Genomic DNA, 17465 nt, shown 5'->3' on the forward strand with positions numbered 1-17465 from the left:
TTTGTCCAAACTTACAGACAGAATGTGTAACACCAGGAATGACTCTAATGTAAACTATGGACTTTGAGTGATAATGATGTGTCAATGTAGGTTCATCAATTGTAATACAAGTAACTCAGGTGGGAGGCTCTGTATCTGTGGGGGCAGCAGGTATATGGGAAATCTCTATACCTTCTGCTCAGTTTTGCTATAAACCTAAAAATTCTCTAAAAAGTAAACTCTAAAAAAACACCTCTCTGTCCCATTCTCTACTTTTAGTTTTAAATTTAATGTTACCTAATACTCATTTCCTTTTTCTTACCCTTTGGTATATATTTTCTCCCATCACCTATTTTCAGTGTTTTTGTCATTTTATTTAGAAGGACTATCTTCTTGCTGCACATATCTGTAATTTTTTCCCCTAACACTATCTTAGTGCCTCTGTGTTTTAACAAAGGAATTTAAACCATTCATATTTACTACAATGACATTGCTGTATTCTAATTTAATGTTTTCTACTTACCATACTTCCTTTTTATTCCATTTTTAACTTTCTGCATTTTATTAGATTTTTTTTAAGATTTATTTATTTGAGAGAGAGAGTGAGCGAGAGAGAGAGAGCACAAGCAGGGGGAGGGGCAGAGGGAGAGGGAAGGCAGACCCCCTCTGAGCAGGGAGCCCAACATGGGGCTCTATCCCAGGACCCTGGGATCATGACCTGAGCTGAAGGCAGATGCTCAACTGATTGAGGCGCCCAGGCACCCTGTGCCTTTTGTTAGATTAACTGGATATTTTCATCCAGGTTTTTCCCCAGTCCTAACAGTTTAAAGATTATTCATTATCTTTGGTCATCTAAGGTTATATATACAATATCAGCACATATTATTTAAATACACATGGTTCTATCAAAGTCTAGTGTAATTTCCCCTCAAAAGGACAAAAAAAAAAAGACAAAAAAGATAGCACAATTTTCCCTATTCCCTTCCTTTTCCCCCACTGCAACCTCTCATAGAGGTCATTTAGAATTTTAGTTACACAATAAAACCAATTTTCCTTATACATGAACAAATATTTAGACTTAACTCCGAGTTTTACCATTTTCTTTAGTTATTGCTGTTCCTTATTAATTTTTCATTTTAACTAAGCAATTCTTCCCATTAAACAAAAATTGTCCTTACTTTTGCCTTTAAAATAAAAGGTTCAAATTATATTCCCAAGAACTTTGAAGATATTACTTAACTGTCTTTTAACATCCAATGTTGCCAATGTAGAGTCTGATGCAAATAAATCTGATTTTCATCCTTTTTCTTTTTCTCTCTAGATTTTAAGACTTTTCTCTTTATCCTCAGTATTATGAAATGTCACGAATATGTCTAAGTAAGAGTTGTTTTTCACTCACTCTGCTCTACACTTAGTTGGCTCTATCAGTTTGAAGGCCTATTTCTTCCTTCAAATTTGGGACATTTCATTACTTCTTTGATGATGTTTTCTATTTCTTTTTATCCTGTTCTCTCTTTCTGGAACTCTTTAGATACATGTTAGAATTTCGGGCTCTATCCTTCATGTGTGTGTGTGTGTGGCCTCCTGAACACCACAGGTCAAAAAAAGATGTTTCAGGATGCCTGAGTGGCTTAGTTGGTTAAGTGTCTGCCTTCAGCTCAGGTCATGGTCCCAGGGTCCTGGGATCAAGTCCTGCAAGGGCTCCTTGCTCAGCAGGGAGCCTGCTTCTCCCTCTCTGCTTGTATTCTCTCTCTCTGACAAATAAATAAATGAATCTTAAAAAAAGAGAGATGTGTTTCTCCTACTAAATGCTCTCCCACCCAATCCATGCACCTCAGCATCTTTATTGATTCCTTTCCCCTAGACTTCTTTCCCTGTTCCGATGGCCTAAGATAACCCCTGCACACTGAACTGTGTTTTGCTAGAACTACAGACCTTGGAGCTCCTTTGCCTATTTTTCCTTTTACTCTTTCCCTATTGTTTGTCTTTCTTAATGGTTATCTCAATGTTTTCACTATACTTTTTAAATTTGTTTTTACCCCCTTCCCCGCCTTTTTAGAATATACTTTGTTCAGTCTTCTATATCTGTGCTATCCAAACAGCAGCCATTTATCAACATGTGGCTATTAAGATTCAAATTAATTAAATATTAAATAAAATTCAAATCTAGTTCCTTAGTGGTACTGGCCACATTTCAAGTGCTCAATAGCCACTTCATTATAGATTACAGAACATTTCCATGAGCATGAAGTTATACTGGACATTGTTGTTCTAGACAACCTATTCAACCTTTAGCTATGTCCATTGTTTTTAAGCTGTCTTTATTCACCCAGTCATTGAACAAGTATATTTTTTGAAGATCTTCTAGGTAAGAGAGTATTTTAGCAGATAGGGATAGCAATGTACCAAATGAATTCCTGCTTTCATGTAACTTACATTCTACTCAATAAATAAGAAAGAATATAGTATATCAAAAGATTCTAAGCATTCACTGAGAACAATAAAGCAGGGTTAGGGAGAAAAGGAGCTGTTGAGGATGGGAGAAGGATGGATGCATGAAAATCTCTATAAGGGGAGATGTGACCAGAGATTTGCAGAAAGTAATGAAGCGGGGCATGGGGATATCTGAGAGAAGAGAATTCCAGGCAAAAGTAGTAGGAAGTAAAAACACCCTGAGATAGGAGTACGTCTCTGACAGGAGGCCAGAGTGACAGGAGTGAATGGTGCAAAGAGGGAGAATAGCAGGAAGGAAGGACAGAAAAAAGCAAAGAACAAGATCATGCCAGACTTTTTAAGCCCCTGGAAAGATCTCGGTAATTTTAATTGGCTTGAGAAAGGAAGCCAGTGGAGGGTCGTTAGCTGAGAAGTTATCTGATATAAATTACATTTTAAAAATGGCACTCTGGTTGCTGGGTCAACAATAGTGTATGGAAACAAAGGCAGAAGACACACAACTTAGGAATTAATTATAATAATTCAAGCAGATTTGAAAGTGCTAGTGTTACAGATGGTGGGAAAAGGTCCAACTCTGGTTATCTCTTAAAGATAGAGCTGGTGGGTTTTAGGTAAGCTATTATTTTCTATTTCAAAGACAAGACTTAATTCTCAAAGGTTTTTAACTGGTTATTTTCCATAAGGCTTGTTCTTATTTTATGAACTCAAAATCCTATCATGTATCTGTAAAAGTCTCCACTTTTCCTTAGCATCAACTGTATTACTCATTTGTTTTATGTCTCTTACTGATTTTTGAAGTAGGCATTTTGTCATTTATTTCACCCAGCCAACATCAGAATCCTTTTCTGTATTTGAAGAATTTCATACTTTTTGAGTTTTTTTGAGAGTAAAATCTCCTTCCTTCAATAAATGTTTGAAAATCTACCAAAATTTCCAGATTCCTTTTCATGCATGTGACCCAGCTATTGCCAATCAAATTGTACTCACCCTAGATTTCCCTCAGATACTAAAGAAGGAAAGGAAGAGAACTTTCTCTTTCTGGGGACAGCAGTGACAGTAGAAGCAAGGTCAAGTTCCTAAATAAAAAAGCGCAAACACTGATGGCTGCAGCAGATGCAGTAAAGCTGGATTTATTCAACAATAGTGACAATAGTGCAAAATGTAAAATCATGTGTCCAGTGTCAGGCAGCAGTGTTTCCCATCACACCAGGTAACACTGTACTCATGGATCTGGAAGGTAAACCATGAGGTTGGTTCCCCAGATCTCTCATGATTCTAAAATATATTTAAGAGCTTTGTTAAAAAATACTTCACATAAAAAAAAAAATAATTCACATGTCCCATTTATCCATTTAGAGTGCCTGACCCATAGGTTTTTAGTATGCTCACCAATGGTACCACCATCACCATGATCACTTTTAGAACTTTTTTTTTTAAGATTTATTTATTTATTTGAGAGACAGAAAAGAGAGTGAAGAAGCAGGGGGAGGGGTAGAAGGAGAAGCAGACTCCCCGCTGAGCCGGGATCCCGACAAGGGGGATCGATCCCAGGCTCTGGGATCCTGACCTGAGCCAAAGGTAGACGCTTAACCAATTGAGCCACCCAGGCACTCAAACATTTTCATCACCCTCAAAATCCACTGTACCTATTAGCAGTCTCTCCCCATTCCTTTCATCCCACCCACCAGCCCTAGGCAACCACTACTTTCTGTCTTTACAGATTTGCTGCTTCTGGGCATTTCATGTAAATGGAATCATATAATATGTGATCTTTCCTGACTGGCTTCCTTCATTTAGCAAAATGTTTTCAAAGCTTCCATATTATAACATGTATTAGTACTTCATTTTTTTTATTGCTGAATAATAATCCATTGTATGGATATATCACATTTTCCTTGTCCATTCATAGCAAAATATTTGGGTTGTTTCCACTTCTAGGCTATTATGAATACTGTACTTGTCAACATCAATATTCGTGTACAAGTTTTTGAGTGGACCTCTGTTTTTACTTCTCTTGAGTGGAATTGCTGGGTCGTAAGTAACGGTTTAAAACTTTCTGAGTTACTGCCAAATTATTTCCCAAGCACCCACACCATTTTACAAGCCCAGCAATGTAGGAGGGTTCCAATTTCTGCACATCCTCCCACCACTTGTTATCATCTGTCTTTTTGATTAGTCATCTTAGTGGGTTTGAAGTGTTATCTCATTGTGGTTTTTTTTTTTTTTAAAGATTTTATTTATTTATTTGACAGAGAGAGAGAGACAGCTAGAGAGGGAACACAAGCAGGGGGAATGGGAGAGGGAGAAGCAGGCCTCCCGCCGAGCAGGGAGCCCGATGCGGGGCTCGATCCCAGGACCTGGGATCATGACCCGAGCCGAAGGCAAACGCTGAACGACTGAGCCACCCAGGCGCCCCCTCATTGTGGTTTTGATTTACATTTCTATAATGGCTAATGATGTCAAGCATCTTTTCATGTGCTTTTGGCCGGCCATTTTTATATATTCATCAGAGAAATATCTGTTCAAATCTTTGCCTATTTTAAAATTAGGTTACTTATCTTTTTCAGTTTTTGTTCATTTGCTCATTTGTTTTTCAAGGAACATTTAATAACAATGTAGATAACATATACTTATCTAATGTGGTACTTTTTTATCACTGAAGCTAAAGCAAAACATCCTGTTTATTAGGTAAAAAGGGCCTGCTTAATGTGTGTACACTGCAGCGCAATATAAAACATACTAATTATAATTTCAAAACTTCAGAATTTGAGTGTCAGCATTCTCTCTTTTTTTCATATGGGAAAAGAAAATGCTTTTGAAAATCACTTGAGAGGCACCTGGGTGGCTCAGTTGGTTAAGCGTCTGCCTTTGGCTCAGGTCATGATCCTGGAGTCCCAGGATCGAGCCTCGCATCAAGCCTTGCATCGGGCTCCCCATTCAGCAGGGAGTCTGCTTCTCCCTCTGACCCTCACCTTACTTGTGCTCTCTCTCCAATAATTAAATAAAAGGAAGGAAGGAAGGAAGGAAGGAAGGAAGGAAGGAAGGAAGGAAGGAAGGAAAAAAGGAAGGAAGATAAAAAGAAAATCACTTGAGACTTGGACAAAATTCCACAGGTATTTTCTTAGGATCACTCTGTAGGGTCTTCATGATTCAGATGACACAAGGGAAGCTTCAATTCAACATTTTAGAGAAGACATTCCAGCTCGCATGATCTCATCAGTCAGGATAATGTTGGTGGCAGTCACCATGCAGGAGTGAAGAAGCTGTCTCTTTACACAATAGTTATCCCATATGCCTACGTCAGCTGCTACCACTGGCTCACCTGTGTTCAAGTACACACCCACAAGCTGACTTTATTCTGAATGTTCTGCTTGAACTTTAACTAGTGTTTCCTGAAGGTCAAAACCAGAATTCTGAACAAGAACCTTGGGAATAATGAGCAGTGCATCGGCAAATGCTTGAACTCCCAAGTTGGGCCTTGCCCTTTATACTGAGTTTATATTTAATCAAGCTTCTGCCATTGCTACTTCACTGCACCAGTACCTGGAACTACACAGTCATCATCAGTAGCATTTTTACAACCCTCAAACCATCTCTTACTGCATCTTTGGTTTGAGTGTGTGCTTATTTGGCCCTTTGACCAACAATGTGACAGAGCAAGGATTGTTACATTTCTCTTCTCAAAAGTATACTCATAGACAAGTCCTGCATGTCCCAAACAAACAGGATTTAGGTCATTAAAAGAATTTAGAGCTACTTCACTGCAAGCAAGACTCAGCCTTTCCATATTTCTCCTTTTAGCTCTACACAGAGCTACCATGCTTTCTTTTGCAATAGCTTCTAAGGAAAAGGTGTCAATTCCCTTTTGATTAGTAACAACAAATCCTTTATCTGAATCACGCAGACTTCCTTTTTCAGTTGTTATTTTTTTAACTCTATCTTCAATGAATTTTCTTTCAGCTTTTACAAGTTTCTCTCTTCTGCACACTTGTAAAAAAAAAAAAAAGCCAGAATTCACTTTTATTTTTTCATATTCTAATGACACTTTGCATATGAGGATGTATGCATTTTCTACCTTTTTTTTCATATCAGGATGCCATGCCCCATGGTCCAAAATAAGACCTTTGATTAAGCTTGTATTAGTTTCAGATTTATGTTTCACCTCCATGGTCTCAAACATGAAGAGGTCCCAATAGGTTCATCTTGTTTTTTAAAGACCAAAATGGAGTCCACTACAGCCTGTTAAGACAAGCTCAGCATGCACTTTAGTATGTAGAGATGTTCTGGCCACATCTCTTAAGTGTATCCCTGTCCATTTCTTTGCTTACTTTGACTTTTCCAAAAACTGAAGTACCTTTTTCTTTACAGCTTCATATTCTTCTCCTGTTATTCTGGGACAAAGACTTTCAGAAACGTAGAGATCTGCTTCTTTCAGAAATGCTCTCCAATGATTAGGACATGGAAATGGTACCATCACCAATTATGTCATCCTGGGATGTTACTACTTTGGCTACTGAGGAGGCTGTTGGGTGTTGAATTTGCATTTCATGAAGCAGCACACTGCCATCCTTAGTAAGCTTAATGTCTCCAGCACCAGCAATAAGCATCTTCATGATGCCGTTAGGCCCCAAGTTGGTCCTCAGCACGTCCTGCAACCCCTGGGCCATGCTGATGTTTACCGCCAGGGCTACCTGGGCTCCGGCCACCTCAGCCATGGAGTTCAGAGTCTTCATGGCTGCCATAGCTACCCAGCACAGGAAGAGGAGGAGACCCGGCATGCGGAGTGCCCAAAGCCGTCTCCCTATCTTTTTCAGTTTTGTGTTAGAAGAGTTCTTTATACAGTCCGGATACCAGGCCCTTACCAGATACATGACTTATAAATATTTCTTCCATCCTGTGGACTGTCTTTTCGTGCTCCTGACAGTATATTCATCTACATTTTTCTTTTTTGTTTTTTTAAAGATTTTATTTATTTATTTATTAGAGAGCGAGAGAGAGAAACAGCATGAGAGGGGAGACGGTCAGAGGGAGAAGCAGGTTCCCCGCCAAGCCGGCAGCCGGATGCGGAACTCATCTACATTTTTCTTTTGTCATTTATGCTTTTGGTGTGGCATCTGAGAAGGCTTCCTAACCCAGGGTCATTAGGATTTATTCTTATGGGTTTTTTTTAAGTATTTTATATAGTTTTACCTCTTTTAAGATTTCTGATCCACAAAGAGTACATTTTTGTGGATGATATAAGGAAGAGGTCTAGCTTCATTCATGTGGATATCATGTAGTTTCAGCACCATTTGTGGGAAAGGCTATTCTTTCCCACATTGAATTGTCTTGGCACCATTGTCAAAAATCAGTTAATCATAAATGTAAGAGTTTATTTCTGGTCTCTTAATTCTATTCCATTCCAATAATCTTTATAAAACTCCTTTTCTACTCAATTAGCTAGAGTATATTTCTTGCTTACAATCATGACTACTGCCTGTTTACAATCAATCAAATGTATGACAATTCTTGGACGTATGCTTAACCCATTTTCTTGACTATGGATGCTGTTTCGATGTGCCATAGTTGACAGCCAGTGATGGGGTTGGGGAGGGAGAGGTTGTGCTGCTGGGGTGAGAGATACCAAGTTTGTCAACTAGGTATAACACAATCATTCCCTTCCTGGGGCCTGGCAGCTGTAAAATCTACCCTCCATGTTGTAGTCTATATGCAAACCTCCCTAAAGTCTGCTATTTGGTAGAAGCATAGGAAAGGGTCCCAAAAAGAAGTGCCTACATTGTTCACCTTATTGCCTCAGGGATCTATTCTAATTTCAGCATTCTGTTTGGAAGATTTCTCCTGTTTTTGAGGAGAAAATTCTCCTGTACTCTCTTGGCCCCCCTTCTCACTTATTCACAGGGGAGAAGGTATGACTTACCTGACTGATGAGCTTAGAAAAAGGAACTGTGTATGTGACTCAGTCTCTCCTCACTTTGGTATAAGCCTTGCCTGCAAAAAGGATGCATTCTATTCTGCTTTCTCTACAAGTCAGACCTGCAGTTTTGGGACCTAAAGTATTTGGAGGAAAGAGACATACAGCAAACCTATCTTCTTAGAGTAAGCTATTTGCTCCATGTGAGCTTTTATCAGAAAAGAAGCTGACATTTTTATCTGTGTTGGTCTGACTTCTTTGTTTGCTCTATTGATCCCAAACTCCAGAGGGTAGACTCATTGATTAGGACTTCCCCACAAACTGCTCCTACCTTAGCAACAGTTCTCTCTGAGATGGGTTTATGGCTACAGACTTTTCTGGTTTTGCCTTTTTGGATTGCTCTCTGTGCTCTTTTAAGGATTTCTGACCCACTGATGGTACTTATTTTTCTTTTGCGGTACTGTTATGAATTTATTCTTCTTTTAACATGTCATTTCATGAGGTTCTGATAGATGAAATAGATGCATAGATCAGTCCCTGATATTTCACTCTCAAGTAGCTACTAACAAAGTGAGACTAGACTATCTAAGTATAACAAGTCAAGCTCTTTCCTCTATTCCACTCCACCTTGTAAGATATAGCCCTTAGAGACCTTAAAAATCTTGTTAGAATGGAGATACTAATTCTTAAATCAAGATACTAAAGCAGAACTAAATACACAGCAATATACTGTTAGTAACTAATGTATGGAGAATAAGTACCCAAGAATAAGAAGTCACATCAGGTTATAAGAACAGTTAATTGAAAAGAAGCTTGAGATAATCTTGAAAGAAAACATACAATTCTAATGAGAAATAACAAGGCAAATAAGAACACAGAGATGGAAAAGTGCATGAAGAATTCCATTACAGGAGTATACCAAGTTTGTTGACTATATATAAAAGAATAGTGGGAAACAAAGTTAAGAAAGAGATCAAGTAAGAGACCCAAGTGAGCTCAAGAGCCATGTAAGACCATAAAAGCCTCTGTCACTTTCATTCAAAACACATCTGTAGAACAGGTATTAAATCAACTGTGGATGAGTTATTTCTGAAGTAAGAGATCCATACATAGATGATATTTTATTGCAAAGTACTAAAAGTGTCCCTCAATCATTTACTACCACATATGTATATATTTATAAACAGGAAGTATGAGTAAACAATCAGCATATAAATAATTTAATTTTAAATTTCAGCAGGTATTCAATTACAATGTTTTTCATATATACCTCTGATATGAAAAGAGCCATCATCATTTCTCTCCACCACAAGATGGTCAATATGAACAGTTACAGGAGCTGGTTCAAGGGATATTGTACTACTACGAGGACTGTCATCCTACAGAAAGGAGAAACAACATCAGCATATTGTTATTAAAGTAAATGATAAAATTAATCATTTCCTTAACAAACGTTACTTCAGTCAATATTTTTAATGAGTTAGAAATTTATCTTTATATGCTTCAGTTGATACAGTGAAAAACTGCCCATCCTATTTTTGTTTTCTAATTTCTAAGAAGGATCTCTTCGTCATTCCCCCACAAAGACCACAAATTTATTTCAATAAATGTTAATAGAGTATATATTATAGAGATGACATATTCTTAGACATGAATCAAAGTCTAGGTAAGCAAAGTGAACATTTACAACATGAAAATATAAAAATACTTATTAACATACTTTTAAATTAATTTTTGTGTTAGAAACTTGTATCTTCATTGGCATCACTGTTGCAACAGTTTCATCTTCCAAAAAATGTTGAATATTAGTAAGAGAAGATGTAAAAAACTCAGTGCTAAAGTTTTCTATATGGCATTGCAGAAATCCATTTTTTTCTGCAAGCAAAGAGTGAACTACAGCACCAGGCCCACTCTCAAATCTCAGAGTAATCTCAGGAGTGGATTTGGAATGAATTATAGATTTATGATCTGAACCTACAGAAAAAGAACACATAAAAATTATAACTTGTAGCACTACTCAAAAGTGTCACTCTCAATTATTTGTCATTAAGACATTATTGTTACTTTGTACAATGTTGAAGAAATAATATCTTAAAGTTTTAATATTTACTTTTAAGGGATACTTACAGTACATTTATAATATACCATAAACAACCTTAACTTCAATTTTTATAGATGACTTTCCATTACAATAATGTTGACTTGTCTATACTTTCTATTTCTTTGGTACCATGCAAACATACGTCATGATATAAATCTGATATGTTGCATACCTAAGATACTTACAATCCATCTGAGTGTATACCTATCTATACATCTGTAATATAATGGACAACTGTGATAAAGAAAAAATCATGGCATTTAAAGTGATTCTTAAGCCATTTCTCAAGAAGTAACAAAAGCCTGAAGTTTTGCACCTTCCTCATTAAAATTAGGTCCTTAAATAATTAGAAAAGTAAATAGACAAGACCTCATTAAAATGCCTCTATTAGAAGACAATTTTAAAACTGGTATTATAGCAAAGGATATATACATACACACACACATTTATATATAATACACACATATATATACACACACATATATATGTATATACACACACACACACACACACACACACACACATGCCTTGGCCTTGTTCCAAAAAAGAATTTGAGGTGGCTTACAGAGATAAATACTGATTTCAAAAACAAATTTTTAAATTTCAATAAAGCACCCATACAATATCTGATTTTAAAAAACAAAAGTTCCCAATGCAACCACTTAAGTGAAATGACCCTCATGGTAACTATTTTACTTTACAATACCTAGCTCCAAAAAGAATAGGAGGCAACACGGTCATAGCATACTTATATAAAAAATAAGTAAGCAATGGAAAAGGATAGAACAGAAACAGATAGGTAGTAAGATTAATAACTCTGAACACATTATTTACTTTTCTGTGCCACAGGTGAACCAAAAATGAACTTCCTAGCAGCAAAGAGAAAAATAGGATTAGTTTCACAATTCATAGAACCCAGTGAGTTAAAAACAAACTAAATGTTCTGGAAAAGTGAAACTGTTTCAGTTATTGAAGTATCAAATTTATCAGTCTCGAATTTATCAGTCTCGGTTGTCTTAAGAAGACCCTACTAATTAAATTCATGATGGGGAGGTGTTTATTTTCCCTCAGCATGGATGTGAATACTTCAGTCTTATAAAAGTCAAATGTAAACATATTTGTGAAGGAAGGGGATGTAAGAAAATAAACATACTTATATTTATGCACCAAGGATAGATCTCCATACACAACTTATAATGGAGAGTTGTTTTTATAACTTTATTTCAGGTACAGAATGATGTTTAATCAATGTTACTACTACAGATTAACATTCAAGATAAATAAGATAGAAACAAGAAGAGTTCAAAAAAATTCTAAAGAATTTTTGAACAATTAAGAACTCAGATTTTTTTTTAAATAAAAGGTAAAACAGCCACAAATTGATAATGGTTAGTGTTCTTTCCTATATCAAGACAAACAAGAGTTAATGTGTCTATTTGATAATAAGAGCAATTAGAGGGACTCCTGGGTGGCTCAGTCATTAAGCGTCTGCCTTCGGCTCAGGTCAGGATCCCGGGGTCCTGGGACTGAGTCCCACATCAGGCTCCCTGCTCAGCAGGAAGCCTGCTTCTCCCTCACCCACTCCCCCTGCTTGTGTTCCCTCTCTCGCTGTGTCTCTCTCTGTCAAATAAATAAATAAATCTTAAAAAAAAAAAAAAAAAGAGCAATTAGAAACAACTTGGTAAATGTGATTTTGTTTTGCCTTTTACCTATTTATCTACATATCTATACAGAGAGAGAGAAAGAGAAAGAGAGAGAGAGAGAGAGAGATACCTACTCACTCTAAGGAGCTGAGAGCCAGAAATAATTTCAAACAAAGAGTATTTATTTGGAGCAGAGATCAAACAAAATCTTCATTAGTCAAAACTCTTTCCTTTCTTCTACCTTTTAGGCCATGAAACTATTATGTAAAGGTCTTCCTATTAAAGGACTCCAAAATCCATACATTATAGAAAAACAAAAACAAACAAAAGCAAAAACAACTTTGCAATTTTAATTGGTCATGTCAGAGTGACAGCAGATATAAATCATAGATCAATCTTTGTTCGTATGGCTTACTGTTTGAAATGTTCAAGCTAAACTATTTTTTCTCCCTTTCCTTTTATCCCATTTCCCCTTTCTCCTTTCTTTTCCTTTGTTTTCTTCCTTCTTATTTTTTGTTTATCTTTAAACAACCAACTGACACAGTTGAGAAAAATAAGGCACTAGCACTGACTATACAACCCACACATACTAAGCATTTCAAAATGATTTCTTCAGTAAGGAACAACGTGAAACAAAGTAATAGGACATGGTACTAAGTGACCCATTAAAAGTAAGTAAAAACAACTAAGCAACTGGAAATAATCTTCAGAGTGTACAATTTGAAGAGCAGTTTGGATTGGGAATAGAACAGGGTCTAGGTTTTGAAATTTCTTTTGTCCACTATGAAACCTTTCCAATTATATATTTAGCTTCCTCTATTTTGCATGCCATTGGGATTTATACTTCTAATAGAAAATTCTTGAAATTTTTTAACAGATACATTGTAAACTGCAAGGTCTATACATAGAAAAAAGCCAGGAGACAATTTTTTTCTATGATGCTGGTTTAAAGACAAATGGCACATTTACCTGAAATTCCCAGGATGTGAGGTGATAGCATACTTATTTGATATCATGCAGGACTATGTATTTCAACATGTTATGTATCAGATTTAGCATTCTGTATGTATAGCAAAGAAAAATATTACAGCTCAGTGACTTTTTAAAGACTTAAAAAATTGAACATTGTCATTTTAAATGCTTAGTAGAACTATTCTAAAAAATAAATTTCTTCAAATGACTGAAAACCATGAGTGGTAACTCCATATAAACTTTGAAAAAGGGATGGTTTTATGTGGTTTCCTCTTCATACACTGCATGTTTTGCTGTTCATATTCCTCTATGTCCAAGTGAATGTGTGCATCTTAGAATGAAGGACCATAAGAACATGATACATGATTTTTCCAAACACCAAGTATCATGCTGGACTCAGGAAATGTTTGTTTATAAGCAAGATAATGGAATATAAAAATTGACATTTATTCCAGCATTGAACTAAGTTGGACATTCTAGGATTACTTTATCATTCTTTTCATATAGAAAAGAACTCAGTTTTCTTAAACCTATTATATCAAAGAATGAGAAGACCAAAAGAGATGGCACTTAACAAATAAAACAAAAAGAAATTAGAGAATATATCTTCAACACATTATATTTCTTTAACAATCAAAATACTATATGAAAATAAGGTAATCTAAAAGAAATCTCTTATATTATTATAAACAAATGTAATTTTCCTTGAATTTATTTATACCAAAGACAGAACTGCTAAGGAATTATATGTATAAAAAACAAAACAAGTTTAAATCATATTAAAGTCTTACCTATTGGACGATTACAAAGGTAATGCCGAAGACTGATATTGCCTAACTGATCTGGTGTCACTTGGTCCACTTGAAGACAGATTTCCATATCTTCCCCTCGGATGTCAATTTCCCCATTAACACCAGTAATTTTAAACACCACAACTGACATCTAATAATGATTGCATAAATAATATTAGCATACCAAGTAATTCAAAACAAAATTTAAGAAATGACACAGGAAACTACTATAACCTCTAAAAACACAATTGTGACCTATAACCAAAAATATACTTTTGACCAACAAAACATGATTATACATTACAGTCACAAACTTCAGCTTCCTTTCTTCCTATTCAGTCAAGAGAGAATTTTTTTAGGTCACAAAGATTAATTATATGACATTTCTGTGTGAAATTATTTTCACTGAAGGCTGAACATATTTTCTAAGTCATCTGTAAGAATATTTCACTGGGTGGGAAGGGCTTAAACCAGTAACATACTTCTTTTGTAGAAAGTTCCTCATGAGGACTGACTACCATCAACCACCAAACTTGTTTTCAAAATATATTTAAGTGGAACTATGATAAAGGTCAAAAAATAAAAGATGGAAAAGGACAGAAGCTCCCCTCCTCAGTGGGAGAAAAACAGATTTAGAGAGTGAAATTCAGAGAAAAACAATTCAATAGGAGGGAAGGAAGCAATTTCAAGAGTAGCAAGAGCAAAGTGAATCACTCACTACTATGGCAATTCACTTATATATATTAATGTCATAAAATGTGCCCATATTAAATATGAAAGAAAGGTAAAACAGCCTTGTGGCTGGCATTTCTCTTCACAGAATCTCTCTGAAATGATTACCAGGTCTTGATTTTCTTGAACACCCTCTGAATTTGTACTGATGGCATCTGGCGAGGTTTCACCAAAATTCTGTAGCTTTGCACTGGTATTTGCACTGTCTGCAAGGCTCTGGTAATTTGTAGTCACGTTCTTTTTAATACCTGAAGTAATAAAGAAATAAACTAACAAATTATAATCAATTTTACACATGATCCAACAATGTTACATTTATCTAACCAATATGAGGCATCCCTTCACTCTTTCTCAAGCAAAGGCTTGTTTAAAAGACAATAAGCAAAGAAAAATTAAATTGTAATTAGCTAGCAAATATTAAGAAATAACGTCCACAATAAAATGTTAGAGATACTAAAGCCCTAAACTTAGTATGAAAAAAAATCTAAAATGCTGACCACAGTTTCCTCATTGCTGGTCCAGTGCTGGAGTAGCAGGTTCCTGGTCAGCCAGCTTTTGCCTCTCCCTATGCTATCCTACTTTGAATAGTCCCAGTTTAACCACTTCAAATCCCCTGTCAGTAGCCTGCGGTAACTTTTAATTATCATATCTACATGAAGTTAATGCCACTACTGCCAATGTGATATCCTCCATTCTTAACCTACCTGCCTTAATTTCTCAGTGTGCTGTATTTCATTATTTCTCAAACTCTGTGGTCAAAGACAATCTTAAAAAAATTCTGTGCCCATCACAGACCAATACGTCAAAAAAATACCGTAAAAATGAATTACTAGAAAAAGTGGATTAGAAAAGCCCAAGTCATGACACAGCCTCAGTTTTTAAATTATTATACAGTTAACCCTTGAACAATGTGAAGGCTAGGGGTGCTGACCTCCCATGTAGTCAAAAATCCACATTAACTTCTGACTCCCCCAAAACTTAATTACTAATAGTCTACTATTGACTGAAGTCAATTAACATATTTTGCATGTTATATGTATTATATGCTGTATTCATACAATAAAAAAAGCTAGAGAAAAGAAAACATCATAAAAAAATCACAAGAAAAATACATTTACAGTATTGTACTGAATTTATCAGAAAAAAAAATCCACATATAAGTGGACCTGTGCAGTTCAAACCCATGTTGTTCAAGGGTCAACTGCATTTACTATTATATATTCAGCTTCCACCCAGTGCCTGGAAACACAGTTGGTGCTCAAGAAATCATCTACTGAATGAAAGGAAACAATGTTTAGGGCCAGGGAAGATACATATAAATACAATTCCCATTTCACAGGGGCCTCTCAGAGGTTAAGAAGGCTTCCTTGATGAAACAATATATAAACTAAAGTGAAAAAGCATTCTAGGCACAGGTACAAAGACCCTGAGGTAGATAAACATTTGTCACAGTGAAGAAACTGTGAAGAGTGAATTTAGAGAAGGAGTAAAATGTTCTATATTACACCTGAAGTATAGCCAACACATGGGTAAACAGCAGAACCAGTTAAGTTGTGGCCATATCACACAGAGCACTGTCAGTAATGTTAAGGTTTTTAAACTTAACAACCTTATAGCAGGGAGAAGTTATCAGGATCAAAATGGGGATCAACGTGATACTATTCACATTTTTGTTTGTTTGAAGTAAGCTCTACACCCAACGTGGGGCTTGAACTCACGACCCTGAGATCCACAGTCATGTGGTCTACGTGGTCTATGGACTGAGTCAGCCAGGTGCCATGATAATTAACATTCTTAAGAGTATTGTGCCTGACTCTCGTCCTCCAAAGCTGTATGGAAAGCTTGCAGGGAACAAAAGCTCCCAAGAGCAAACCCGAGCAGATTACTTAGCCTGGACCCGGCAAGGGTGGGGCAATTCCGCCTCTGGCAAAGACATTTGGGAACCACGGCAATAGGCCCCGCCCCCAGAAGATCAGTAAGAACAGCCAGCCAACACCAAGTTTACCAATCAATGAGAATAGCAGAACTCCAGCACTAGGGGATATAGCACATAGAATTCATGACTTCTTTTCCCCTGATTCTTTAGTCTTTCAAAGTTAATTTTTTTTTAATTTTCTTTTTCTTTTCCTAATTTTTTTTTGAATTTTTCTTTTTCCCTTTTTCAACCAACATCTTATCAATCCCTTTTTTAAAAATCTTTTTTATTTTTCATTTTTAGAGTCATATTCTATCCCTTCATAGTAGTTAACCTTATTTTTGGAACATATATAAGTTGTTCTCTCTTTAAAATTTTGGGATACAGTTTCTTCTAACACACCAAAATATACCCTGAATCTCTAGTATATGGCATTGTTCTAGTCTCCTGCCTGATGACATTCTCTCCTTTTTTTTAATTCCTCTTCTTTCTTTTTTCAAACAACTTATTATCAATTCCTTTTATAAAATCTTTTATAAGGGGCGCCTGGGTGGCTCAGTTGGTTAAGCGACTGCCTTCAGCTCAGGTCATGATCCCGGAGTCCTGGGATCGAGTCCCACATCGGGCTCCCAGCTCAGCAGGGAGCCTGCTTCTCCCTCTGACCCTCTCTGCTCTCATGTTGTTTCTCTCTCTCTCTCAAGTAAATAAATAAATAAAATCTTTTTAAATAAATAAATAAATAAATAAATAAATAAATAAAATCTTTTATAATTTTAATCTTTACATTCATATTCCATCCCTTCATCATATTTACCCTTATTTTTGTACATATATAAGTTTTTCTTACTTTAAAATTTTGGGAGGCACTTTCTTCTAACAGACCAAAATATGCCCAAAATCTAGTGTGTGGCACTGATCTATGCACCAGCCTGATCATATTTGATCATATTCCTTTTTTTTTTTAATC

The 17465-nt window shown here is 36.1% G+C and overlaps 1 protein-coding gene and 1 pseudogene across 1 annotated transcript in view; both read right to left on the bottom strand.

Annotated features, from left to right (window-relative positions):
• The window catches only part of BLTP3B (bridge-like lipid transfer protein family member 3B), a gene marked incomplete at its 5' end in the record, with an annotated part of 76453 nt that overhangs the window by 13551 nt on the left and 45437 nt on the right, over nt 1-17465 (bottom strand). Inside the window, 4 exon segments of the mRNA XM_081818987.1 lie at nt 9615-9723; nt 10065-10318; nt 13852-14002; nt 14692-14831. Of these exon segments, the coding sequence (XP_081675113.1) occupies nt 9615-9723; nt 10065-10318; nt 13852-14002; nt 14692-14831 (654 nt within the window).
• On the bottom strand, nt 5072-7046 carry LOC102733256 (T-complex protein 1 subunit zeta pseudogene; annotated as a pseudogene).

Source organism: Leptonychotes weddellii, chromosome 5 (genome assembly GCF_054177405.1).
Source record: "Leptonychotes weddellii isolate Sample4059 chromosome 5, ASM5417740v2, whole genome shotgun sequence".
In the NCBI taxonomy this organism is placed as follows: domain Eukaryota; kingdom Metazoa; phylum Chordata; class Mammalia; order Carnivora; family Phocidae; genus Leptonychotes; species Leptonychotes weddellii.